This window comes from Podarcis pityusensis, assembly GCF_964106645.2.
Source record: "Podarcis pityusensis genome assembly, chromosome: 7".
Classification (NCBI taxonomy): Eukaryota; Metazoa; Chordata; class Lepidosauria; order Squamata; family Lacertidae; genus Podarcis; species Podarcis pityusensis.
Window position 1 is genome coordinate 50,676,925 of NC_138031.1, and position 26,857 is coordinate 50,703,781.

The window sequence follows — 26,857 nt, forward strand, 5'->3', positions numbered from 1 at the left end:
CAGCAGCAGCGCCGCCACCGCCACCACAGAGCGAGTCAGTCCGTGGCTGGAGGGGGAGGAGAGTATGGAGGGCGGGAGTCACCTCATAGCAACGCAATGGCGTCCCTCCTCCTCCTCCTCGCCTCGGGCTCTGCTGGGTTACACTGCCGCCTGCCTGCGGGAAACAAGGACAGCAAGAAGCGGGGGGAATGGACCGGGGGAGAAGTGTACATACCGGTACAGTATATCATGTGTCCGGGTTGGGAGGAATAGAGCCAGCCACGAGGGCCCGGCCTCCCCCAGGGAAGAAAATTAATTAGGCGCCAAAGCCTTCCGCATGGGGATTTGCCAAGCGTCAGGATATGACTAACTTGGCCGCAGTGCTTCAGTACTAAATTAATAAGGAGCCTGCCGTTCCTCCCCCAGCTAAACCCGTGAATTCCGGAGTGGTATTTCAGAATTAATTTGGGAGAAACGGACCCTTTGCTCGGGGGTCCAGGACAAGTTTTGTATGCAAGATGTTCACCTTCAGCCTTGTGACAAAGACCCAAGCAGGGTAGATGGATCCACATTGGCTCAAAGTATGGAAAGTCCAATGCTGTAAAGAAAAATATTGCATAGGAACCTGGAATGTAAGAACCATGAACCTGGGTAAGTTGGATGTGGTCAAAAATGAGATGGCAAGAATAAATATTGACATCCTGGGCACCAGTGAACTAAAATGGACAGGAATGGGCGAATTCAGTTCGGATGACCATCATATCTACTACTGTGGGCAAGAAACCCGCAAAAGAAATGGAGTGGCCCTCATAGTCAACAAAAGAGTGGCGAAAGCTGTACTGGGATGCAATCTCAAAAATGATAGAATGATCTCGATACGAATCCAAGGCAGACCTTTTAACATAACAGTAATCCAAGTTTATGCACCAACTACTGGTGCTGAAGAAACTGAAATTGACCAATTCTATGAAGACTTACAACACCTTATTGAAGTGACACCAAAGAAGGATGTTCTTCTCATTATAGGGGATTGGAATGCTAAAGTAGGGAATCAAGAGATAAAAGGAACAACTGGCAAGTTTGGCCTTGGAGAGCAAAACGAAGCAGGGCAAAGGCTAATAGAGTTCTGTCAAGAGAACAAGCTGGTCATCACAAACACGCTTTTCCAACAACACAAGAGACGACTCTACACGTGGACATCACCAGATGGGCAGCATCGAAATCAGATTATATTCTCTGCAGCCAAAGATGGAGAAGCTCTATACAGTCAGCAAAAACAAGACCTGGAGCTGACTGTGGCTCAGATCATCAGCTTCTTATAGCAAAATTCAAGCTTAAACTGAAGAAAGTAGGAAAAACCACTGGGCCGGTAAGATACAATCTAAATCAAATCCCTTATGAATACACAGTGGAAGTGAGGAACAGGTTTAAGGATTTAGATTTGCTGGACAGAGTGCCTGAAGAACTATGGATGGAGGCTCGCAACATTATACAGGAGGCAGCAACGAAAACCATCCCAATGAAAAGGAAATGCAAGAAAGCAAAGTGGCTGTCCAATGAGGCCTTACAAATAGCGGGGGAGAGAAGGCAAGCAAAATGCGAGGGAGATAGAGAAAGATACAGGAAATTGAATGCAAATTTCCAAAAAATAGCAAGGAGAGACAAGAAGGCCTTCTTAAACGAGCAATGCAAAGAAATAGAGGAAAACAACAGAATGGGAAGAACCAGAGATCTGTTCAAGAAAATTGGCGATATAAAAGGAACATTTCGTTCAAAGATTACCATAATAAAGGACAAAAGTGGTAAGGACCTAACAGAAGCAGAAGACATCAAGAAGAGGTGGCAAGAATACACAGAGGAATTATACCAGAAAGATATGGATGTCTCGTATACCCCAGGTAGTGTGGGTAGTGGGTCAAATGGGCCTTAGAAAGCACTGCAAATAACAAGGCCAGTGGAATTGATGGTATTCCAGCTGAACTATTTAAAATTTTAAAAGATGATGCTGTTAAGGTGCTACACTCAATATGCCAGCAAGTTTGGAAAACTCAGCAGTGGCCAGAGGATTGGAGAAGATCAGTCTACATCCCAATCCCAAAGAAGGGCAGTGCCAAAGAATGCTCCAACTACTGCACAATTGCACTCATTTCACACGCTAGCAAGGTTATGCTTAAAATTCTACAAGGAAGGCTCAAGCAGTATGTGGACCAAGAACTCCCAGAAGTGCAAGCTGGATTTAGAAGAGGCAGAGGAACCAGAGACCAAATTGCAAACATGTGCTGGATTATGGAGAAAGCTAGAGAGTTCCAGAAAGACATCTACTTCTGCTTCATTGACTATGCAAAAGCCTTTGACTGTGTCGACCACAGCAAACTATGGCAAGTTCTTAAAGGAATGGGAGTGCCTGATCACCTCATCTGTCTCCTGAAAAATCTCTATGTGGGTCAAGAAGCTACAGTTAAAACTGGATATGGAACAACTGATTGGTTCAAAATTGGGAAAGGAGTACGACAAGACTGTATTTTGTCTCCCTGTTTATTTAACTTATATGCAGAATTCATCATGCGAAAGGCTGGGCTGGATGAATCCCAAGCCGGAATTAAGATTGCTGGAAGAAATATCAACAACCTCAGATATGCAGATGACACAACCTTGATGGCAGAAAGTGAGGAGGAATTAAAGAACCTTTTATTGAGGGTGAAAGAGGAGAGCGCAAAATATGGTCTGAAGCTCAACATCAAAAAAACGAAGATCATGGCCACTGGTCCCATCACCTTCTGGCAAATAGAAGGGGAAGAAATGGAGGCAGTGAGAGATTTTACTTTCTTGGGCTCCATGATCACTGCAGATGGTGACAGCAGCCACGAAATTAAGAGACGCTGCTTCTTGGGAGAAAAGCAATGACAAACCTAGACAGCATCTTAAAAAGTAGAGACATCACCTTGCCAACAAAGGTCCGTATAGTAAAAGCTATGGTTTTCCCAGTAGTGATGTATGGAAGTGAGAGCTGGACCATAAAGAAGGCTGATCACCGAAGAATTGATGCTTTTGAATTATGGTGCTGGAGGAGACTCTTGAGAGTCCCATGGACTGCAAGAAGATCAAACCTATCCATTCTGAAGGAAATCAGCCCTGAGTGCTCACTGGAAGGACAGATCGTGAAGCTGAGGCTCCAATACTTTGGCCACCTCATGAGAAGAGAAGACTCCCTGGAAAAGACCCTGATGTTGGGAAAGATGGAGGGCACAAGGAGAAGGGGACGACAGAGGACAAGATGGTTGGATAGTGTCTTCGAAGCTACAAACATGAGTCTGACCAAATTGTGGGAGGCAGTGGAAGACAGAAGTGCCTGGTGTGCTCTGGTCCATGGGGTCACGAAGAGTCGGACACGACTAAACAACTAAACAACAACATGGCCTTTACCATTCTTTCTGTTCTAGGGGTGGGTCCAGAGAGGGGAGACTTAGACTGGATTCTAAGCCTCAGTGTGGTCACATGCCAGCCCAGCATACAACACTATTTTAAAGGCTTGTTTTCCCTCTGCCCGGCTTAGGTACAGAAGCAGCCCCACTGCTGAATTGGGTTTAGATCTTGTATAACTTGACATCAGCTTGCTTTATGCCAACTTCTTGTGCACAGGATTCCTCCCTTAGCGACACTTTCTTAGATTATGATCACACACAATCAACATTCTCTTTTTTCCGTTATGTTATGGTGTTTTCCAAGTGAAAGCAAAATGCATTGGTCTTTCAGTTTTATAATTTCACTGCAATTAAACAGGACACACACACACACACACACAGAGAGAGAGAGAGAGAGAGAGAGAGAGAGAGAGAGAGAGATATCCAGTATAGAGAGGTGAACTACAGAATATTTGGACACCAACTGAAAATTAGTGCAGTCTTCCCTTTCATTAAGAAATATAACTTTTATTACATAAAAATGTACATTTCATTTATAATACCTTAATTACACTTTATACAAAGATTTTCTGTCATGATACTCTGAACACAATCACACAGCCAAAACTCATAACATTATATTGTGGCAGAAGCCTTTACTAAAGGCATACCATTAAATACAATAATATTCAATCTTGTCTCTTTAAGGCTGTGATCCTAAGCACACTTAGATAAATGTTGTACTGAAATCAGTGGGTTGTATCCAACACTGAGTAGAGTTCCAGTTGCACAATGGGACTTTTCCTTCTTCACCTCCTTCCATACACACCCTCAAAATCTGCTCTGGAGGGTCCTCCAACCAACTGGAGCAGACTTTAAGAGTGCACAGGGGGTGCAGGGTGGAAGAGAGGATGGGGAAGTTCAGTTGCGCAAGTAAAAGTCTGAGCAACTGGAACAACAGTGCTGAGTACAAACCCATGGGATTTACTTCCAAGTAAATGTGTTCGGGATCACAATGCAAGCCTGACATCATTAATAGTGAGAAGTATTTGACCTCAATGGGACTTTGACATAACTGCGGAGGATTTCAGTTCAAAGTGCAAGTGGTTCTTAGAGTACGCAACGGTATTTGCAAGCAAACATGATCCATACAGCACATGCAGATTCAGGATATGTGAAAACTCTGACACGAACTGCAAGTCGCACTTGGTCCCCTCTACAGCACAGTATTTCGTCACAAAAAGGAGACCTATTTCAGGAAATGGAAACACAAAAACCAGTCACTCAACTGTTGAATTTGAGACATTTTTTAAAATTGTAAGGATAGTAACCATTACAGAAGTGGTTAACTGCAGCCATTGTCTTAATCTGCAAATCTGCATACCAGAAGTTTGACATAGCAATTAACCATCCAATTGTACAAAGCCTTTGCTATGAATTTAGCCATACCAAGCATAGCTTACTCCACGAGTTATTTCTATGGCCTGAATGATAACATGCTGACTGATACATTTTGTCACAAATGTTGACTAACAGATGACCCATCTTCATCCAGAACACTTAACAGGTATCCACTGACCAGAAATGAATATAAAACTAAAATATGAGTGAGCAGGACTACACAACCAATATTTGTTCATCTCTAGCTACATGTATAGGATGTGGGTGGCGCTGTGGTCTAAACCACAGAGCCTAGGGCTTGCCGACCAGAAGGTCAGCAGTTCGAATCCCCGCGACGGGGTGAGCTCCCATTGTTCAGTCCCTGCTCCTGCCAATCTAGCAGTTCGAAAGCACATCAAAGTCCAAGTAGATAAATAGGTACCGCTTTGACGGAAAGGTAAATGGTGTTTCCGTGTGCTGCTCTGGTTCGCCAGAATTGGCTTAGTCATGCTGGCCACATGACCTGGAAACTGTCTGCAGACAAACGCTGGCTCCCTCGGCCAGTAAAGCGAGATGAGCGCCGCAACCCCAGAGTCGTCTGCCATGACTTAACAGTCAGGGGTCCCTTTACCTTTACCTAGCTACATGTATAAAATAACCAGTTGTATACTTCAAGGTCCATATGAGAATTATTAAAAATTTAGCCTCAATTTTTCATGCAAGATATTATTAAATTATATCTCCTTTCTGTTTTCTCAACTTACATGAATATATATCTTATTCCCTTATGTTATGTCATATTATTTTTCTTTCAAAGGTCAGTAATTTTAACTTTTTTCTGTTTTATTTTAACTAATATTGAATCTTATATGTTCAGCCTTATATGATTAGCTATAAATACTTGTATCTGATATTATATTCTGATTATGTTATGCAACACTCTGGTTGTGATGGTCCTCACCAGTACTGTCACCTCTATCTATGCTACCCATGGCAGCCGTTTAGTGTTTTCACCCACAACATTTTTATCAAGATACCAATATTGGCGCCTTATTTTTTAACAAAAAAAGCACTGATTGTATGCAACACTACAACGTAAAAAGAGCAGAAGGAAGTTTACCGAAGGCACGCAGCAAATGCTCTCCTTGCATTTCTGTGTACAAAATGAATGGGAAATCCTTTGAATGTGTGTCCATCGGGTACTGCTCTCCTGATGGCATCTTGAAATTCTTCATTACCTGAAGAAACACCTGTGGTACGTTCAAGTTCATAGGCTGCCAAGGCTGGTGACAAGAGGTAGGAAAGTTGGTCGTCCCAAACTGTTGAAAGACCAAGGTCCTGTATGTTGAATCAAATAAAGAAGGGAATTAGGACTAGTAGGTACATAACAATGCTTAGTTCACCTACTTAACAGAGGAAAATAGGAGTGGGGGAACCTTTTTTTTAGCTCAGTGGTCCAGAATGTTTTCTCTCCCATCACTTTCAGACCAAATTTTATGGGGGGAGATGTTATTGTGATGTCAGCTGATATGTTTTTTGTCCACAGGTCTTCAGAAGTCCCTTTCAAAATGCTATACTGTATTGTGCAGCACTTTAAACAGGGCTTCGCAGGCACTGCACTTTTGGCTGAGCCAGGCTTTTACCTGTCCCATACCTGGCATATAATGACAAGCCTAATGAGGTCTCCGGGCCAGAGGCTGCCCACCTCAGGTTAAAAGGTCCAAGAGTATATTTAGTTAGCAATAATAAGAATTGATCACAATTATTTCAAAATTCCATTTTTGGTCAGAATGTAATTACTACAGGATGAATCTTTAAAAAGAGGCCTGTGGAACACGTGTACTCTGTCTCCACGGGGCCTCTTTTAAAGGACTCACCCTGTACATAGTAAAGGTAAAGGACCCCTGATAGTTAAGTCCAGTTATGAATGACTCTGGGGTTGTGGCGCTCATCTCGCTTTGTGGGCCGAGGGAGCCGGCATACAGCTTCTGGGTCATGTGGCCAGCATGACTAAGCTGCTTCTGGCGAACCAGAGGAGCGCAAAGGGTGGGCAGGAGCTGGGACTGAACAAAGGGAGCTCACCCAGTTGCGGGGATTTGAATTTGCATGCAAAAGGTCCTAGCTAAAATGCCAAGTGTCTCCAGATAGGGCTGAGAAAAACTGAAGTCAGTGCTAACAATAGTGAGCTAGATATACCAATGATATGACTTACTAGAGGGCAGCTTCCTATGTTCCTTTAAGACAAGCTTCAAACATATTTGCTAAGTCTTAAGTATATTTTACATAAAGTAAATTGTTTTACTGGTAAACCAGACTGAGTAAAAGCAAATTGCTTTCATTTTATGCACAGATGCATCTACATGAATACAGAATTTCTGCAAGGTGTGGATAGTGCCTATGTACTTGCTTTCTCTAGGGACGCGGGTGGCGCTGTGGGTAAAACCTCAGTGCCTAGGACTTGCCGATCGCATGGTCGGCGGTTCGAATCCCCGCGGCGGGGTGAGCTCCCGTCTTTCAGTCCCAGCTCCTGCTCACCTAGCAGTTCGAAAGCACCCCTAAGTGCAAGTAGATAAATAGGTACCGCTTTATAGCGGGAAGGTAAACGGCGTTTCCGTGTGCTGCGCTGGTGCTGGCTCGCCGGAACAGCTTCGTCACGCTGGCCACGTGACCCGGAAGTCTCTCCGGACAGCGCTGGCCCCCGGCCTCTTATGTGAGATGGGCGCACAACCCTAGAGTCGGACACGACTGGCCCGTACGGGCAGGGGTACCTTTACTTTTACCTTTTACTTGCTTTCTACATATGTTGGGATAAAGCCAACTGTCCATACCATGAGTATCAAATGTAAGAGAGAAACTGTGTTGACTCAAATACATTTTGAAAATAACTTTAACCTACTGAAATGCAGAAGCAGCCAAACACCAGTTTGCACACAAATAATGGCATGTACCTTCCTGTGTTCTACCACTAACATTCTCAGTTGCAACTCCAGTTCATTGCTTGTCACTGCAGCATCTACTGACGAAGCACAGAGAGGAGGAAAAGGAGGAAGTGCAGTTGTGGCTCCTGGAGAACACACAGATTTGATTGCTTCGCCACTCATTGGTTTCCATTTGGATTCATTATGCAAGTCAAAGGCACAGACTTCTACGGCATCAGTAGGTTGGCAGTTTGCCAAAAACTTGTGATGATTGAAGACACATCCTATTGTTTGGTAAGGATACAGTGGCTTGGGTTGTTCAACAATTGGAGGATCATCAGGTTTTATAGGATTGTGGATATATCTGAAAATTAATAGGTATGATTTAATAAGTTACCCTACAAAGTAAAGTAATTTAAAGCCAGAACTAGGAAGTCCCAAAGTACTTCTCAGTTTACATAGACATTTGGCTGGTGCACAGAAAATACTGTCTGTTTTTATTGATCAGCTATGTTTAAGAAGTTGGAGCAAGTCTCAGGAATGTGCAACCTCCTTTAAAGCATGAACCCCATTCACCCAGGCCTAATAGTGCATGTCCAAAACCAAAATTTGAATCCATGTTAATGCAACACTTCATCAGAGTAGAGGCTACACACTTTGCCCTCACTCTTGTAGCTGCTTCTCTCAGTCCTTATGTCGCTGTACCTTTCTCTTCCAAACCAGGTATCTTCCATTGTACAACTACCCTTAAATGTAATGATTGGGCATTGTATTAAAAATATTGATTGCAGACAAGAGTTGAAAGAAAATACACAAGTTTTGTATGTATTGTCCACTTCTTATTGTGGCATTTCTCCCTACTGGGCTATCTGTCAAGTCTTCCCCCTGCCTGAAATACTCCCTAGCCATATCCTAGAGAAGGAATAGGTTAAGTGTTGTCAGTCTGGCCATTGTGACATTGCTGCCCATGATTAGTGCCATCATTATGTAATTGCTAGGAGCGCTGACTGAGAGAAGCGCTTCAATTAGTTTTTCCAAAGTCACAGCCCAGCTGACTTAGTCTTGTAGTGTTATTCATATGTTCCTGAGTAGCTATAGATTGAGCACAGAATATTTTCCAGCATGCCCAGTATTTGCCATTTTAGTGGAGCCATGCATTCAGGATGCCGACATGTTCCTGCAATAAAACAAGCAAATAAAGAAGCCCCCGAAAAGAAGCAAAAACACATTAAAGCACATTAGCCATAACTGGGAGTTGGTTAATAAAATTTCAGTAGCAAATGACACACATGCAGAATGTTCAGATGCAACACTAAACTGTGGATTAGTATTATGTCTGAAGATTCCTTGAATCTGCCTTCAATTTTACAGCACAATCGACTTACTTACCTATGTCCTGTTAAACTCTCCCAGAAAGTGATTATTCCATCAATCCCGTAAGTCATTACCCAAGTGTGAGGAACTCCTTTGGCCTTTGTTCCTACACAGACAAAAGCTTCTAGTCCAAATCCCAGTAGAAGACTGCACAAAAGGTTAGCATGATCCTCACAATCTCCCTGAAAAGGGGGGGGGGTATATTAAAATGTGTAACATGAGTTTATACCAAAAAAAAGTAAGGTGTCTTAAATTGACAACTAATGAAAATTTAGCAGATAATGGCAAGAATTCGAGATTTACGGATTAAAAATAGAAGCAAAGAGGAAGAGCGAATTGCTTTGTTTAGGTTAGTGACAAAAATGTTACCATCATGTTAACATAGATGTTATTGAAAGAAAGGGTTGACTCCAATGCTAGTCCTACTCAGATGAGGCCTGATTAAATGAATGAACATTACTTAGGTCCATTAATTTCAATGTATCTACATTGAGTAAAATTTAATTCAATACAACCCACAGTTAGTATATGCAAGATTAAGAGTACAGACAATTATTAACCTAGAATCAAGTATTTCATAGCCTTATACAGAAACTGTACACTAGGACTTATTCCTGGTCTTACTAGCACTACTAGAGAAAGCCATACACCAAATTCTAATTGAGCAACATTCTGGAAAGTATAATAGGTTCTATAGTTTAACAATACTGTAGCAGCCAGCATGATGGGACAGAGATGCCAGGTTGCCTTCCTAACACAGATGTCACTGCAGCTTATCAGGATGGGGAAGAGCAATGGCAAGGTTAGGGTTACTAGGACACATCAACAGGAGTGATAGATTGGCTCCACCAGTGGATGTGCAGAGCCACAACCTCACCACTACCTTGCCCTGCCCTGCCCTCACCCAGGAGGGCAGCTCCACCCCCATCATGCTGGCTGCTACTGGTGATAAGCTTCCTTCTCTGATCATGCCCACAGCCATTTCTCCCTTACATGGCATGGAAAAGCTTTCATAGGAGGATGTGTATTGGGACACCCACAACTGTTGTCAATGAAACTGTGTACTTTCTAGCTGGTCATACTAGAGTGGTGTAGCATCCACTGTAGCCCAGGCATTATATGTGCAACACTTTGTGCATATTTACAGAAAAAATTCAATAAGCAATTAAACATTTCTTAATCTTCCAAATGCTGCTGTAACACATCTACCACATGGTTTTTAAAATATTAAGTGGTTTATAAATGCTTTTAAATAAATAAGTTCATACTAAGTTCATCTAGCCAAGTTTATGAAATAAAATATGGAAAATTGTCTGCAACAGAAGTACTGAACAGTATTGCAATGCATGTGCATGTGGGTGTGTTTACTGGCCATTTCACTCTCTCTGCTTCAGGCCTGCTGCTGCAGAACATTAGGAAATGCAGCATGCAATATGGGTGCTGAAGCTAAGATGGGACAAAAGTTTACATGAATACCAAAGTGCAAGATTTCTGGATAGATTCAAAGAATCAACTATAGAGTTGTAAGAAGCCACAACTTAAAACAGATTTATACCATGAATTGATACTACACAATAAAATTTTGAATTATAGTATCTGAAGGAGTGTCAGGTACCTTATTTCTACAAAGAAAAGCCAGAAGAGTACACCACTGTTCTTGTTTACTATTTCCTCCACCAATGATAGGGGCTCTTTCATAACCAAGCACACTGACAAATCTTGCCGCTTGCCTGGGCGTGTCTAGAAGTCGACCTGCTCGAAGAGGCTTGACGTATGAACAGACTGGCCTGTTTATCCCATTTTCATCCTGCATATACATATAAAAGGCTATCAAATGAAGTTTAACCGAAAGAAAATATGGAAACAATTATCTTCCACATCAAAAATGGGATTCTCTACCACAACTGCTCTAGAACTTCCTTTCCCATTTGTGCCTCTAACGAAAGCAAGAACGCTTAGGTTTTTTTATGGTGGTTTGGAAGATAGCAGGTTTTACGGTTATAGCTACACAATGTCCTGCTTTACTCCATTTCAAGGTTACTTCTATAAAAGAACTACAAATGTTTCATTCTTATTAGAGTGCAAGGGTGATGAGAAGGCAAAGATTGTCATCTTACTTTCAAAATCCTGCTCCTGCCAAGGTGCATGAGCAGTTCCATCAACAACATGCACTGAGAGCTAAGCAGGAAGGAACTGAGAGGGGGATGCATTGTCACTTGGAGATAAACTTATTTAATTGCATAGGCCTGTCTAGTGGAATGAGTGGAAGGGACAACCAGTCTAAGGATCTCCTCCTCTACTGCAGGAAAACAAGTGTCTGGAATCAGTAAAACATAAGATAGCCAAGACTTGTGGGGTAGAATAGTTTACACTCTGACAAGTTAACTGTTAAATATTCCAGTTCTCAACAATGAATACAATACAGGGTTGTACTGGAAAAACCAGTAAATTTGGACCTGTAGCAAGAATCAAGGAAAAAATAAGTTGACAGACCTGTGCAAAAATTTTCACCAGTCTTGTGTTGTGTGAAGTCCTAATCTGCAAATATTCTCTCCACCACTGCTTAGCATAAACAAGAAACAGGCGTTCTTTTTCTGCTGTTTTCTGGCGTTCTAAAGAAAACTGAAATTCAGAAACGAACACTATGTGATATAGGTATGCACATAGATTTTTAGCCCTATTTCCCAGAACATGTACAAAAGTGCCTTGGATTCTGACTGCTGCTTTTCAGAAGAACATATATAGACTGGTTGTGCCTATTCCAATGCTGTCATTGGCTTTGAATAAAATGTCAATAAAGGAAACAGAAATAGGTTTGGACATTTTTTCTCCTAGTAGAGTATTCCAAAACTTGCTTTGAAGCAATAATATGCAGGAGTCATAGAATCATAGAATTCACTCTGGACATTATTATAAAAAGAATGTACATTGATTTCAAGCACTTAGGACAAGGAACTATGATTGGTTTTCTATGTACATTGTTGATACACATCAAGAGATTTAACGAGTTCCACATTACTCAAATGTAGTTTCCACCAGATAGGTAAAGGTAAAGGTACCCCTGACCATTAGGTCCAGTCGTGGCTGACTCTGGGGTTGCGGCGCTCATCTCGCTTTATTGGCCGAGGGAGCCGGCGTACAGCTTCCGGGTCGTGTGGCCAGCATGACGAAGCTGCTTCTGGCAAACCAGAGCAGCGCACGGAAACGCCGTTTACCTTCCCGCTGGAGCGGTACCTATTTATCTACTTGCACTTTGACGTGCTTTCGAACTATGGGCTCCTTCATACAGATGAAGGGATCCTCAAAGAATTACTGGAGAGTGGGGATTCCCAGCTTCCCACACCAGTATCCATATATTAGGTGTGGATTTTTGCAGAGCACACATATCTATGCACATAAGTTTACATTTGCAGAGGAAAAGCTTAAGACGTGGGTGTTGCAGATGAGGCAAGCCACACAACCTTGGGAGTGGAACCAGCAACGCAACCCAATTCTCTAGTAATCACGCGAGGACTTCTTTACCTGTAGGGCTTGTGTGCTACAAAGATCAGAAGCAGCTTCTGCTTTCGGCTCAGTTGGTAGAGCACGGGACTCTTAATGTCAGGGTCATGGGTTTGAGTCCCACACTGCACAAAAGATTCCTGCATTGCAGGGAGCTGGATTAGATGACCCCTGTGGTCCCTTTCCAACTCTCCAGTTCTATGATTCTAAGATAAAGTAAAACTGAAGAAATAAGTCTAGGGAACATCAGTAAACCATGCTACTAAGGAGAAGGGAGAAATTTACTGCCCAGTCTGATCTACATGAATATGTAGAAAAAAAACAGAAAAGTGGTTGTTTGGGCAAACTACAGTACAGTGGTACCTCGGGTTAAGTACTTAATTTGTTCTGGAGGTCCGTTCTTAATCTGAAAATGTTCTTAACCTGAAGCACCACTTTAGCTAATGGGGCCTCCTGCTGCTAACATGCCGCTGGAGCACGATTTCTGTTCCCATCCTGAAGCAAAGTTCTTAACCCAAGGTACTATTTCTGGGTTAGCGGAGTCTGTAACCTGAAGCGTATGTAACCCGAAGTACCACTGTAATAAATTCATGCTATCTGGTTTAACTAGTAGATATATATAGAACAGCTGATGGACAGTGCCCTCTTGTGTCAGTCTTGATGGTCAGAACAAAAAAATGGGAGGAAATATGAGCAAAAAAAATCTCTTTTAAGAATACTGTATGTAAGCTTGCTTTGCTAATTCTCCAAGCCCAAGGCAAACAGATCCATAACCACAGGATTGCCTTTTTATTCCGTGTTCAGTATTAATTGTAATATGACATGTCTGTTGAAAAGGAATGGGCTAAATCTGACAGCATAGGCAAACTCGGCCCTCCAGATGTTTTGAGACTACAATTCCCATCATCCCTGACCACTGGTCCTGTTAGCTAGGGAGGATGGGAGTTGTAATCCCAAAACATCTGGAGGGCCAAGTTTGCCTATGCCTGATTTAGAATAATGAAGCCATATGAAAGTTGTCAGATGGCTGGAGACTGTCAACTCTCTTGTTAAAATGCTTAATCTGTAAATGAGTAGGATACTGGAGGGTGTTTTTTTTAGTAATGAGTGTTAGTTTTATTATGATAGAAAAAGTTATTGAATTTTGTAATAGATTAAAATCAAATTCAAGCAAACTAACAGCATAAATTGTGTTTTACTCTTTATTGTACTGCAGAAGTAATAAAGATTTAAGTTTGTAACATGACATCAGCCTTGATTAATCATGAGAAGGACATCTGCAGAACATTTGTGACTGATTGCAATGAAACACATATTCAAAGTTCCTTTGTTTAGAACATTAAATCAATCTGAATTGCATTAAAATAATAATGCTTAAAAGAATGCTTATATGAGTTCAGACTTACCTGAGTAGTAACTATTTCCTGAGAAAGTGTCTTATTTAGCTTTGGATACATTTCAAGTCTGATATTAAGTACTCCAACAGAAACTTTTGATTCTGTACCTTTGGACCAAAATACAAGGCTTGATAAGAAAGCAAATAATTTTTTAATTTTTTTTAATAAACAACTCTACAGTGTACATTAAAAAGTCATCAAACAATACTGACAATTAAAGTGCTATATATTTGTTCTAAAGTAGTAATGGAGGGAATCAATAGGACTGCAATTCTAAACCCTCTTACCTGGGAGTAAGCCCCTTTGAATTCAATGGGACTTACTTCTGAGTATACATGGCTAGACTTGCAGCCTAATTTATCAACACTTTAAACAACTTCAAATTAAATTGAACAAAACATATGGTTGAATTTTACCTTGAAATGTCAGATTTCAATTCCTAAATACATATTTTGGTTAAATTTATCAGCTTGACCTTTTTTTACAGCTTATAGAGTAACTTTGTTAAAACAACAACTATATTCCTGATTTTTTGTGTGGCATTTCATTATATTTGGTGCAGGTGAGGTTTTTGCATTTCCTGGTATTACTTGCTTTGTTGCTATTAATAATATTTATAAAATTCTAAGTATAACTCGTTTTTATGTAACCAAGGAGCATATACTTGGTATTCAAAGCCACATCACACCCAATTGTATATGTAATTACATAAAAGAATTTCTATCCAAAGGGCCTTCTTTGCAAACAATTCCAAAATGTGCATATCAGGTTCTGACATCTCTAACATGTATCTTGCTGGAGGGTATAAATTCTTTTTTTACAGGTGGTGTCAGATACCAGCTGTACTGCATTTTGTAATTTTTTCCCCCATTGTTATTAACACCACATTTTAAATATGTTTATATATCCAATTCTATTCATCACTATAAATTATATTACCTACACCCCATTGCCACTTAATCTAGTAGAAGGCTTTTGGTCCATGTTGAGTGAAATGTTATACCAAATGGCTAAGGTTCCTTTACCAGACTGGGTAAGTATCACATTTTCTCTCTTTGTTAACAAAAATAAATAGACATTTTAATAGATCAGGTATTCAAATAGCAAAAGAAAAAAAAAGTGTTTATAAGATTTAGGCTCATTTGGTGATAAATCATACTACACGACACAAGTACTTACGGTAATCTACTTTTGTCAACTAAATTAAACTCTTATTGCTCCTGTCTCATTTTGAGTAGTCTGTCACACTCAGACAATATTGTTTTCCACTGTTGTAGTACTGTAGTTTTAAAACTTACCTACACCCAGAAGTTCAACAGCAACATTTGTAATCCTGTTCTCTGCACAAAGGACAGACCGCCATTCTAAGAAATAGGATGCTACTAATGTGGTCTCACCAGATGTGTCTGTTTTGATCAAGACAATATGCACTGGATCACAAATTGATAGCATAGTGGTTGCATCTGCCATTTTACTTGCTTCACCTGTCAGCAGCACAGCAAAATGAAGTTAAGAACAAATTTCTGTTAAAAGCATTTCCCATCCACACAGGCGACCCCTGATTTGCGGGGATTGCATTCTGGAGCATTGCATATGACAGCAGAACGCAATTGACCTGTGTAAAAATACGCAGAATGAGGGTGGGGAACTTGTGTCTTCCAGATGATGCTGGACTCCAACTCATATAAATCCCAGGTCATTGGTCATGCTGGCTAGAGCTGCTGAGAGTTTGAGTAGTTGATCATCTGGAGGGCCAGAGGTTCCCCACTATAGAATAGCATAATGAGTTTTGATTGCTGGTCATTACTTAGAAAGCTATTACCAAGGCACTTGAAGTGAAACAGCAATATCAACTCACTCAAGTTTGCCAACTTTCTCATTAGAGCAGATAATTGAGTATAAGATCTAATAGAATTTTAAAACATTTTCAAATATATTTAAATTATCAAGATATAAAAGAGAACTAGAAGAAGCCAAGGAATAACAGCAGTGGTGAACATCTAGCCTGACAAGGCAGTTCCTCCAAAAGTATGCCCACTACCTATCTAACATAATATATGACAGGTATGAGACAGGCAAAGATGTAGCTGCAAAGGGAAGATCAGGATCCTTAAAAGTGAACTCTGTTTCTTTGATCCTTTGTTTCAAAACAAGTAGGAAAAGGAGCATAAAGGCAAATGTTTGGAATTGTGGGGCCTCTTAATGAAATTCTGCATGTTAAAAAAAGAATGCAGGCTATATTACTGCTTATGGAACAACTACTCTTGGACTATTTCTGAAGTGCAACCCAAAACATTATTCATTTTTAGACTGCAGGCTTCCTTACCTAAGCTTTCCTTATATACTTCAAGTAGAAAACCATCACTGAAATCTGGTTCACAGGCACACGGGACAGGTTTAGAGCGGAAACGTTGGTTTCGGAAATGCAAGCAAAGTGTCAAAGTAGAACAAATTTGACCAGGTAAAGGTTCTGGTTCCTGCAGATGTTCCAGAAAAGCTTTTCCACCCAAAACCTGAAGATAAAGATACCTTCGTGTTGGGTCAATATTTGCTGCAAAGTGTAACAATAAATATAAAAGAGTTGCAAGCAGTTCATAAAAAATGTATTTAACATAAATAGGAAACACTAGAAAGTAGGTTTAAAAAACTAGTTAGCCAAGACGTAGGGTTACAACAACAATCATGGCAAACAACCACAATCCATTCATCCACAGAGTGCCCCAAGTATATCTTGTAATTCCCCTACCAAGAAGGTTATCTAGGGATAGTCCAAAATAATCCTGCCTGGTTACTTATCTAATTTGCTACATTAAACTAGTCTTAGCAGATACTTGGTAACATGTACAGTATATGTACATACCAACCTGATCATAATTAAGTTGAATACAACCCAGCCTTTATAACTAATATGTCTCCTCGTGAACTGAGCAGAATTCCGCTTGTACAATGTGACTTCACTTTCCTCTCCTTCCCCCTTTCAGCCCACCCATTCCAAAAATCTGCTATGAAAGTTATGGGAAACCCTCTGAAGCAGGTATGGGGGGTGGCAGGAGCTGCTTGGGGCAGAAGAGGAAGCTGAAGCTCTACTGCATGAGTGGTAGTCCACTTGAACAACATTTGATTCCACCCCAAAAGCCTTACAATACTAGCTTTAAAATATACATTTAAAATACAAAATCAGTACATCAAATACTCAAGGTAATATAGAACATACTTTTCTTCAGCATGGCTGTCTGTCGGTCAACAAAATGAGTAGAGGGTTTTGGAGTTGAAGTAATTTCTTTGTCATTTATATCCTAGAAGTACATAAAGATATCATTAAGGACACCTTCAAGTCAGTCTCCTACAATCCTTCCAACATAATTAAAAACCCCAGAAATACATCATGCTCTACCAAAATATTCATCCAGGGGACACTTCACATGACACAAATCCAAAGATATTAGGAGACACATCACAGGGAGCTACATACAGTTAGGAGCTCTGGGTAAGGCTCACTTGCATCAAAATACAGGTTTGTAAATATCACTTTTTTTTAGCTAGAACAATGCAGGAGCTCATTAAAAACAATGAAGTGACTCATAGGGTTTCTGTAGTTTACAGGCTCTCAATGCATCCAGTACTTCCAAGCCATGCAATGAAAAATATATTAAACTTACTCATAAAGGACTGCAATCACACAACCTCCTTTTTAATTCTGCATCACACTGAAATCATTCAAAAGTGATTTTGTATAAATATGGCTGTATTTAACTATGCCATGCACTTCTTGTATCACACCAGGAGAGTTTTTCTTCAAATTATACTCACTGTTACAAAATTTAGTTCTTTCATAACATCATCAATGATTCCTCGCCGTGTGAGGGCTTTCATTAGATCTTCTTGGGATAGCTGCTGATGTTGAGGTGGCAGTTCTTCACGTATGGTCTCAGCAAGCACTTCTCGAATCCTGCTGTGAACATCCATCTAAACAGAAACCTTTCTGTTAACATGTGATACAGGCTCTGAATGAAATTCAGTACAACCTTTATATAATTTAAAAAGGTAATTCCAAAAAAGAGAACAGTTTTTAATGCACTTATAGCACTCAGATGGATGTTCTCTTAGTTATATGTGCACATTTTGGACATGTTCTGGCTTTGTTCCAGTCATCAGAAAGCAACCTAGGAAACCTGCCATTCATTGCATCATTAATAGACTTCTTAGAAATCAAGCCAGTTCTTTCGTATGCTTACTGAATAAATGAAGGTCCTTTCATCATATAAAAAAAACAAAGAGTTATCACAACTGCTTTTTCAGGTTGCAGCCCCAATCTCAATCATCAGGTTGCAATATCAACACTTACCTGGAAGGAAGCCCTATTAAAATCAGTGGGATATAGACAGCTAGATATAGATACAGGCTTCCTCTGCTACAAGCCTCAGATAACATATGGGAAAACCGCTTTGGAGAATATTTAAAGATAGGTTCCTCCTTCTTTCCCAGCAGTGCTTTCAACGCGGAGAGCCCTTACCTTAGTTAACTGTTGGTGAATAATCTGTTTGAGCTCCGAGGCTTTCTCCGGAGGCAGAGCCATGGCTGGGCAGCTGCTACAATTTCTTGGGCAGGGAAACAAAAACGAGCTGGGCGTTAACTTTAAGGGGATCTCCCGAAAAGGAACGAGCGGCTTTAACACCAGGGAGACGGGCAGCCTCCCGCGCACTCGCCCGCCTGTGTCCAGACCAGCATTTGCAGAGTCCCCATTGGCTCAGTCTTCAACCAACCAGAAACGGAAGCCTCACCCGCAGCCGGGAACGGGGCCTTCTAGCTCAACCGCCTTTCGAAACAGCCCGCCTCAGAGGCTGCCCTCGGCAATCGCCTGCTGGCTAAACGGAGCCTTTACTCCCGGACTCCCTTCTAAACCCCACCACTGCAAACACAGCTCGGGCTTTTCTCGAGGTTGCTATCCCGGCGCGGTAGCTGGCTTTGGATAAGGCCGCGGCGTGGGAAGGGGAGATTGTGACAGGCACTCGGTTAAACAGCACGCCGTGCCGCTGAGAGATAAAGGCCCCCTCAAGGAGGAAAGAAATCACGCCCCCCAACCACCCAGCCTACGCGTTTGCTTCTATCTTCCCGTTGACAAGATGTTCGTTTCCTGCGATGGCTCCGCGTGCCCGGACTTCAAAGGCTTCATGCTCCTTATGGTAACGGAGATCGCTTCTCTGGGGTTGCGCGCGCGCGCGCGCGCTGCTGTTGTTGCCCGGGCAGCCGGGCGGCTGTCAGTCAGTCGCGAAGCGGGGAGTCAGAGGGAGAGGTTCCGCCTCCTCCTCCTTCACAACCTCGGTGGGCTGGAGGGAGAGCGGGCATTAAAAAGAGGTGCGGAGGGGCGAGATTGGGGCACCCGCCAGACAAGAATCGCGGGGCCACTGGCCCTTTGATGGAGGTTGCACGAAATATAAAAGGGACGAGGAGGGCGTAGAAGGAGCAGAGTGGATCTCCTGAAGGAGGAGCCCCGCCCCCAAAAGCCTCTCACGTGAAGCATGTTAGTCTGGGAATGGTAGTCCCTACAACTGCGAAACTAAACTAACTGATCCCTACAAGACTGTACAAAACTAAATTCCTGTTATTGTTAAACTAATAAATTTTCTAAACACTGTACAGTGGTACCTTGGGTTACATACACTTCAGGTTACAGACTCAGAAATAGTGCTTCAGGTTAAGAACTTTGCTTCAGGATGAGAACAGAAATCATGCTCCAGCAGCACGGTGGCAGCAGGAGGCCCCATTAGCCTCCTAATGGTGGTGCTTCAGGTTAAGAACAGTTTCAGGTTAAGAACAGACCTCCGGAACGAATTAAGTACTTAACCAAAGGTACCACTGTACAGAGGTTCTCTGTGTCTATCCTATTGCTGCATTTCATGTCCCTCCGACCTCACTTTTCACAATGCCCTTCTCCCAAATCCTAGGATGATGCTTTGCACATCTGATCAACTAATTGTCAGTGTGGACATCTTGATAGTTAAAGCTGATCGTTCTTAAAAAAGCAAAACAAAACTAGAAACAGTAAGCTGTTATGGATTATGTAGCTCATATGTGTCCATCATTTCATTTCATCTGCATTTTTTTTCATTTCAGCCAGCTGTATCAGTGGGAAACGTTGGCCAGCTAGCTGTAGATTTAGTCATTTCCACAGTTGGCATGTCCAAAGTTGGTTACTTTTATACTGATTGTCTTGTGCCGATGGTTGGAAATAATCCATATGCAACGACAGAAAAGAATACAACAGAACTTTGTACAAATGCTGAAGGTATGTGCTGTAAACACAAATCTTGTCAAGACACCCTAGAAAGAGACCACACTTCCTTCAGTCCTTAGGGTCAGTTCAGGCATTTGAAAATCTGTGCAGAGCAACCACAGGGAGAGAGGGAGAGAGCTTTTGACTTGGAGTTTGCTTGCTTTATTTATTTGCTTATACATACTTTTCATAGAAAATATCTCAAGGTGGTATTCAAACTAAAAACAGTAAATAGTAATACATCAGTAAGAGCTGATTGGTAAATAATATCAGGTTTGAAAGGCCTGTTTGAATAATACCATTTTTAGAAAGCACCTAAAATGAGCAGGGGTGGCTCCTGCCTAACCTTTGTTGGCAAGGAATTCCACAGGGCAAGGCCTGCCACACTAAAGGCTTGGTCCCTGGGAAAGGCCAGATGAACCTCAGGTGCATGTAGGACCATCATATGTACCCCATCAGAAGACTTCATAGCTTGTAGTTGCTGCCTTCTAGCAGCAAGTCATATGAGATGAGCACTGAAGTTTTTGTTCATAATACACTTTCAAATTGCCACCAGGAAGCAGCACACGCAACTAGGGATGTACTTAGGTAGCTGCATCATGAGACTGCTCAAACTATTCCATGTGAAGACAGTTTCAAACATCTTACTTTGCTTTTAGAGTGTGAGCACTGAAGTTTTCGCATGTGGGAAGCTTGTTATAGTTATCACTCTAGCATCTAAATTGATAGTTAGCCCAGCTGATAAGTGGGTTATGTATAAATAACTGTTAATTGTTCTTATGTTTATGAGTTTTCAGTCTCTTGCAAATGTACTTAATCAAGACAGTTACTTGTTTGATGGGACATATGTGTGTCCCCACCCCCAAAAAAATAATCTTCTAAAGAATTGCTACAAGATCCCTGATATGAATGATTCTAAAGGTTCGATATCATAAATGAAATTGGGACGGGTTCAGATATCTTGATAGCTATGTGAAAGCATATAAAGTAATATTGCCTTCTGTTCTAATGGGTATTGCTTGTAAGTTCTGAAACAGGTTCATTTCATTGGGACTTACTTAACTAAATTGCTGCCTTTGCGGAAGCCAGCATTAAAAATTCTGCTATCACAAAGGGACATTTACTCCTCTCCTCCTCCAGATCTGTTCCAGAGGTTTGAGAGAACCCTCAAACCAGCACAGGGCAGGAGGAGAGGGGAACTAAATGTAATTTAATGTGGGTCTTGACAGATTGTTTATGCTACTTCTTCCTGTAGTGTATGCAGCACCTTCTAAACAGTTGGCTGTTCTACAAATCAGATCACTGTTCATAAAGGTATGTGTGTCTATTTCAAGTAGTCATGTTATTAGACTTCAAAAGTGAGAACAAATAATGAAAAATCTTCAAGTCCTGACGGTGAGTAATTAAAATTGTCCTATGAGATGTATAACTAACTGTGGGTTAGATGTGGAGTGAAACTTGGGTAAAGTAATGCAGTTGTCCTGGCTTCTGTCCGCTGGAGTTCACTGACAGAATCCCAAGCCACTCCAGACTCTATGAGGGAATTGGGCATCCAATTGCAGGATGTAGAAATAGAATTTTTTCCTGATTGTGGAAGGCACCTTCTAATTCAAATCCATTTCTAGAAAGGTGCCAAATACATTTAAACAACAGAGGATGAATTAAAAAAAAAAATCAGCAAGAATCTGACAGACGTTTAAGATGTAAGTTAACAAATCAGTCATCAATTGCTGAATTCCGTAGGGTAATTATTCACTGGAAATGGCAAAATAGGTGGTAAATTGGCATCATTTCAGTATATGGCTTTCCAATAAATCCTTTGCGCTGTTATATATTGTTACGGCTCTAAAATACAACTTTGCCACTCAATATAGTCTTACTTTTTAAAGGTCACAAGAAAGAAACAGCTGAGAAAACATACCATTTCATAATTAACAATTCAAAAATGTTTAAAGTCCTGAAGACTTAACATGATAATTTGAAACAACTTTCTAACCTCTTCTCCCCCCCCCCCTTGATGTAAAGAATAAATATAGGTCCTTTTGTCAGACGCTACTATCCTGGGTGAAAAGTTGCAGTTTTGCCAAAATTGTTCTTCTGTCCAGCAGCCATGCTTACCAGCGTAATGACCAACAGCTTCATGGGTATGTCTGTGCCAACTGTTAGAAATGTTTTATGTAGGGCGGAATCCATCGTCGTATGAGTGGAGTTCTGTTCATGTAGCTGAAATTTACCTTCCCCTGCTTCCCGCAGCACTGCCCCATCCACCCTCAAAATCTGCTCTGAAGGGTTGCGGGTCCACTTGGAGCGGCTTTGGGTGTGAGGGCTGCATGAATGCTTCTGTGAGCAGGTCTGTTTGGTGCCCAGACAGCTTTGAATTCAACCTGATGTTTTAATTTAATTTTGTGCTTTGATCTACAATCACTTTAGCTTCCCAGAGCATCTTTCAGTACCCCGAAAGAAGCCATAAGTGCAGTGTGTCATAAATACATATTCAGCCTTTCTATCAGTAGCTGCATGAACCCCTTAAGATAGGTCGGTCACAGGCCTGAGTGTTTTTCAGAGATGACAGTTGGTGTTCAATGCACTTATTCCATTAACGCAAGGACTTTTGGCTACTCAAAAGGGCTGCCCCTCCTTCTTTTCCTGCACCCCTGGCTCTCCAGAGCTGATCTGAGGAGGTTGCAGGATATGCATTGGGATGTGGGGGGAATTCTGTTGTGAAAATCCTTGTGCTAATGGAGCAGATGTGTTGGATACTGCCCAATTTTTATTTATTTAGAAATTTTCTGATCTGCTTGACCTAAGAAGCATGTTAGAAAATAATTAAATAACTCATAAAACCATAAAAGGTAAAATGCTACAGCAGAGAAACAGAGGCAATGTGAGAATATTTCTACTTGGGATGGTGTTGGATCAAAGGTGTGTTTTAGTGTTATATTTTAATATGTCCTCTTATACTAGGAATCATTAGGTATTTGAGAATAGGACAGGTTATAAATACTGTTTAAACCAGCTCCAGCCTCATCACGCTCGTTATCCATGCCCAAGAAAAGCTTCCTTTTTCTTATTTTCTGTCTTTGATCTAAAGTTACCTAGAACATTTTTGTCACCCACAAAGTCCTGTTATTTTAGCAGGCTAGAGTAATTTTTTCCTTTTTCGTATGCATATTGCTAACAAGTTAGCATATGCAAAATTGTCTTTCATGACAAAGGTGTAATTCAGCATGCATTACAAATCAAATAAACCTGCTTTTTCAAAGTTCCCAACTGTAATTTGTGGCAGCTTATGCGTATATCTCATGGTTTATTGACAGTACCTCATTGCGATATTTGCTTTCATCTGCTGTTGAGAAAGCAGTTGGAGATCAAATGCAGAGACTGAACAGGAGAGAACTGGAGCAAACAGCCGCTTTCCCTGGAGTAACAGATGAGAAAGTGTTCCACATTCCAGGAGGTGGTATCACAAAACTATTGTTCACTGAAAGGTTGGTGAGGCAGTAAAAAAATAATATTGAAAATTACCATTATAAAGTGCCAGTGAAAGGCACTTTGCACTGGAAGAGGACACAAATGAGTACAGTACCTTATCAAGTAGCACCAAAGTTAAAATTAGCACCTCAAATTACTCTGAAGTTGGAGTACAACATGTTATCAACGGAAACTTTAGCAGAAAAAATATGATGAAATTCTAATCAAAGGATAATTTACGAAACTAATGACCATTAAGCTACCATCACAATTTAGAGTGATTTTATCTAATTGCTTTTTCCGACTTTTTTGTGCAGCTAGTGCATAGAGGGCTACTCTGTTTTACAAAGCTATTATTTTTACGTAGAAGAAACTGAACCATTTATGCTGGGCTTTGCCCGCTTGCTTGTGTGAACAAAGGTTTCAGAAGGAAATCTACTGGATTTTCCACCTGAGGTCGACCACAAATACAAAGTCTATCTGCATATGGGACCTTGGAGTAACAGCCATCCAAGACTGTAGTGGGAATCACTTGGAAATGCAGTTCAATAATGGCATTTATGAAGGAAACTGGTGAGAGCTTGGTCAGATAACTAGCTCTAAAATTCTCTGTTCTCAAGAGTGGATACCAAGGGGGAAAGTTGGTGTTTCTATTTAGTTGTGTCTAATTAATCCCTTCTGGATTCTGTCAAGAAGAGCCAATCCCTTAGTTCACACTTATTCAAGGTCAAAGCAGAGCTCTGTTGTTAATGTACCTGTCCTACTGTTCTCCACTCCATTCCTTTTGGTCCTTTTAAGGTCTTAAAATTTCAGGGAGTATCTTGGTGGTTCTCAGTCATTGTGCTGTAGCAAACAGCTTGGAATTCTTGCTTGATTAAGCTTGGTTTTTATGTCACCTCAGCTTGCTTTAAGAAAGAAGAATGCTGGATTAGCTGGATTGTTTTACATGTTTACTTTGTGTTTATGTATGTGTGATTCTATGGCTTATAGGAGGGAGAGGGAACCTGTGGCCCTCCAGATGTTCCAAGACTACAACTCCCAGCAGGCTTGCCAATGGCTAGAGACAGCAGGAGTTGTAGTTCAACATCTGGAGGTCCACATTAATCCATTCCAGGCTTACAACCCAAACATGAGCAAGAGTGCCAGCAGAGAATTTTTCTGTCCAGTTATTTAATTGCTTTTGCTTTTATTCCAGTTGTTCAAAAGGTATTCCAATGATAGTTTTGCTGAAGTTTTGCTCAGAGGGAGACAATATCCCTGATGCCCTGGCTCTTGCTGACTACCTTAATGAATGGCTCCAGCTAACTGCAAACCAAGTAAAAGTATGCCAGCCCACGGTAAACATGGTAGGTTTTTTAGTTTTGGAATTCTAGTGCTTAGAAAGGTGCTTCTAAAGTGAAATTCCAAATACTGTTGCAACATATGAATATTGTTGTACTGTAACCTTTGCCCTTTTGTCTCCAGGGGCAATAGGCTAGATCCAAAGTTGCTGTTCAGTGAACAGAAGGGCTCCTTCTGCAACCTTTGGATCGGCTTTTCACAGGGCTAAGGGAGGATGGAGGAATTGACAAAAAATTGCCTCAGAGCCCCTGCCCTGAGGCATATTATAGGATGCATGCCTCGTTCTCACCTGGCATTTGTCATGGGGGTGCCTTGAAACAATTTGTATGCTTGGGGACACATCATGGCTGCAGATCTGGAAGAAAAATTCAAGGAAGTTCCTTCATTCAGACCATTTCCTTAGAATGGTTTGAAATTGTTGACATAGACTGGGAGCTGCAGGATGCATTAGAACACTTTTACTTAAAAGTCATATAATTGAATGCTACAGTGTATATAAATACATGTGTTTGAGACAATGTGTTTTTGCTACTTGAGAATAAAACTGTGTTGTGACTTTTGTTTTCTGAAATTAGGAAAGCTGCAGTTCTCCAGCTAAATCTTCCAGATGGAAAATACCAAGTTCCTGGAAATTACTCTATGGCAGTGGACTTCCACCTGCATTGTTTTAAATTCTCTTCTTCTTTTGTTTATGGACCACTTATTTAAAATTTAAGTTTTACACTTTGGATTCTAATATGAATAATAGCTGGGTATAACCTTGTGTGAAACTGAATGAGCAGATCTTACTGCCAGAGATATTTTAAAATGCTGAGGCTACCTAAAGAAAATTGTAACATACAACTATACAGAATGAAAATACTTTCCCCATAATAAATTCATTACCTGTAAGCTTTTAGTTTAGCTTAACTTTTGAAACATTCCAGGCCTTTTCTCATTCTTATTCAGATGCTTAATTACTTCTGCCTTAATTTATGCAGTTAGGAAAAATCCAGGTAGTTGATATGCAAACAGAATCTGAAAACATATTCCATGTGATCTGTAACACACCCAAAAAGGATGATGGGCTTGTTGGAAATGGAGGTGGTGAGAAGCATCAAACTTTGTGTGGTCATCTTGTAAAGACTGTCAAGAATTCTGGCACAAAGTAGTAGTGCATATTTGAAAAGATCACAACTTACCATATTCAACTTCGATACAAAATCAATCTTTCTGAATTGAGATTTGAACTATGAATCTTTTGAATGAAAACATATGTACACATTCAAATACACACAACCCTTAGAGGTACAATGCAGAGCAGCCTAAAACTGGGGAAATACTCAGAGATCTGCAATGACATAACATGTATATCCAGCGTTTATATTCCCAAAGCTAGCTCCTTTTTTGACATCTTAAGGCAGGCTTCCTCAACCTCAGGCCTCCAGATGTTTTTGAGACTACAATTCCCATCATCCCTGACCACTGGTCCTACTAGCTAGGGATCATGGGAGTTGTAGGCCAAAAACATCTGGAGGGCCAAGGTTGAGGAAGCCTGCCTTAAGGTCTTCAGAAGAACAGTAACTTCAGTGAATATTTAGTTCGCTTTCCACATTATGTAGATGAGGATCAGCAAGACTGTATTTTTCAGTCTTCGACCAAAGTTGTTATTCCTTCTATTTCCAGCTTTCAGAGGTAAGTACCATGCCTTGTGTAGCAAAACAGTGTCACCCACATGCAAGAGAAAGGTAGGCTAGGGAAAATCCAAGGCTTACAGAAACTTGCAATTTTTGTTTTTAAAAATTAACTGGGAAACAGAAAAACAGCTCAAGACTGAGTGTG

General features: G+C 41.0%; 2 protein-coding genes and 1 long non-coding RNA gene across 8 annotated transcripts; 2 read left to right on the plus strand and 1 right to left on the minus strand.

Moving 5' to 3' along the window:
• Positions 1–52: 52 nt before the first annotated feature.
• Positions 53–10,649, plus strand: LOC308481687. Its single transcript, XR_013988805.1, has 3 exons — positions 53–216; positions 7,771–7,972; positions 10,447–10,649. It is a non-coding gene; the product is annotated as an uncharacterized lncRNA (long non-coding RNA).
• Positions 3,139–19,169, minus strand: CEP76 (centrosomal protein 76). Of its 3 annotated transcripts, none has more exons than XM_081014199.1 (13): positions 19,045–19,169; positions 18,464–18,548; positions 17,761–17,916; positions 17,165–17,246; positions 16,277–16,501; positions 15,249–15,434; positions 13,960–14,057; positions 11,546–11,674; positions 10,668–10,859; positions 9,068–9,234; positions 7,709–8,042; positions 5,881–6,098; positions 3,140–4,629 (listed from the first exon to the last, which is right to left on the minus strand). In XM_081014199.1, exons 2-13 carry the CDS (start codon positions 18,524–18,526, stop codon positions 4,491–4,493), a joined length of 1,989 nt encoding a protein of 662 aa, XP_080870325.1. In that variant the 5' UTR covers positions 18,527–18,548; positions 19,045–19,169; the 3' UTR covers positions 3,140–4,490. The 3 variants fall into 3 exon arrangements, with proteins under 3 accessions (XP_080870327.1, XP_080870325.1, XP_080870326.1); XM_081014200.1 differs by having other exon boundaries at positions 18,464–18,539; positions 19,045–19,136; XM_081014201.1 differs by lacking the exons at positions 11,546–11,674; positions 19,045–19,169 and having other exon boundaries at positions 3,139–4,629; positions 18,464–18,779.
• Positions 19,004–25,927, plus strand: PSMG2 (proteasome assembly chaperone 2). 4 transcript variants are annotated; one of them, XM_081014298.1, is made up of 7 exons: positions 19,004–19,133; positions 20,065–20,236; positions 21,480–21,538; positions 22,250–22,368; positions 23,542–23,712; positions 24,891–25,041; positions 25,612–25,927. In XM_081014298.1, the coding sequence occupies exons 1-7, from the start codon at positions 19,074–19,076 to the stop codon at positions 25,705–25,707; spliced, it is 828 nt and encodes a 275-aa protein (XP_080870424.1). In that variant the 5' UTR covers positions 19,004–19,073; the 3' UTR covers positions 25,708–25,927. The 4 variants fall into 4 exon arrangements, with proteins under 4 accessions (XP_080870424.1, XP_080870427.1, XP_080870425.1 ...); XM_081014301.1 differs by lacking the exon at positions 19,004–19,133 and adding an exon at positions 19,171–19,305; XM_081014299.1 differs by lacking the exon at positions 19,004–19,133 and adding an exon at positions 19,316–19,486.
• Positions 25,928–26,857: the final 930 nt, after the last annotated feature.

What these genes read in the sequence shown, in the direction of transcription:
- CEP76 (XM_081014199.1), bottom strand. Translation starts at nt 18,526, where the DNA reads ATGGCTCTGCCTCCGGAGAAAGCCTCGGAGCTCAAACAGATTATTCAC. An exon ending in CTTTTCTTTGTAGAAATAAG is followed by an intron (nt 9,235 to 10,667) that starts GTACCTGACACT and finishes CCCCCTTTTCAG; the next exon opens with GGAGATTGTGAGGATCATGC. An exon ending in GAGAGTTTAACAGGACATAG is followed by an intron (nt 8,043 to 9,067) that starts GTAAGTAAGTCG and finishes ATTAATTTTCAG; the next exon opens with ATATATCCACAATCCTATAA.
- PSMG2 (XM_081014298.1), top strand. Translation starts at nt 19,074, where the DNA reads ATGTTCGTTTCCTGCGATGGCTCCGCGTGCCCGGACTTCAAAGGCTTC. An exon ending in AAGGCTTCATGCTCCTTATG is followed by an intron (nt 19,134 to 20,064) that starts GTAACGGAGATC and finishes TTTTCATTTCAG; the next exon opens with CCAGCTGTATCAGTGGGAAA. An exon ending in AAACTATTGTTCACTGAAAG is followed by an intron (nt 23,713 to 24,890) that starts GTTGGTGAGGCA and finishes CTTTTATTCCAG; the next exon opens with TTGTTCAAAAGGTATTCCAA.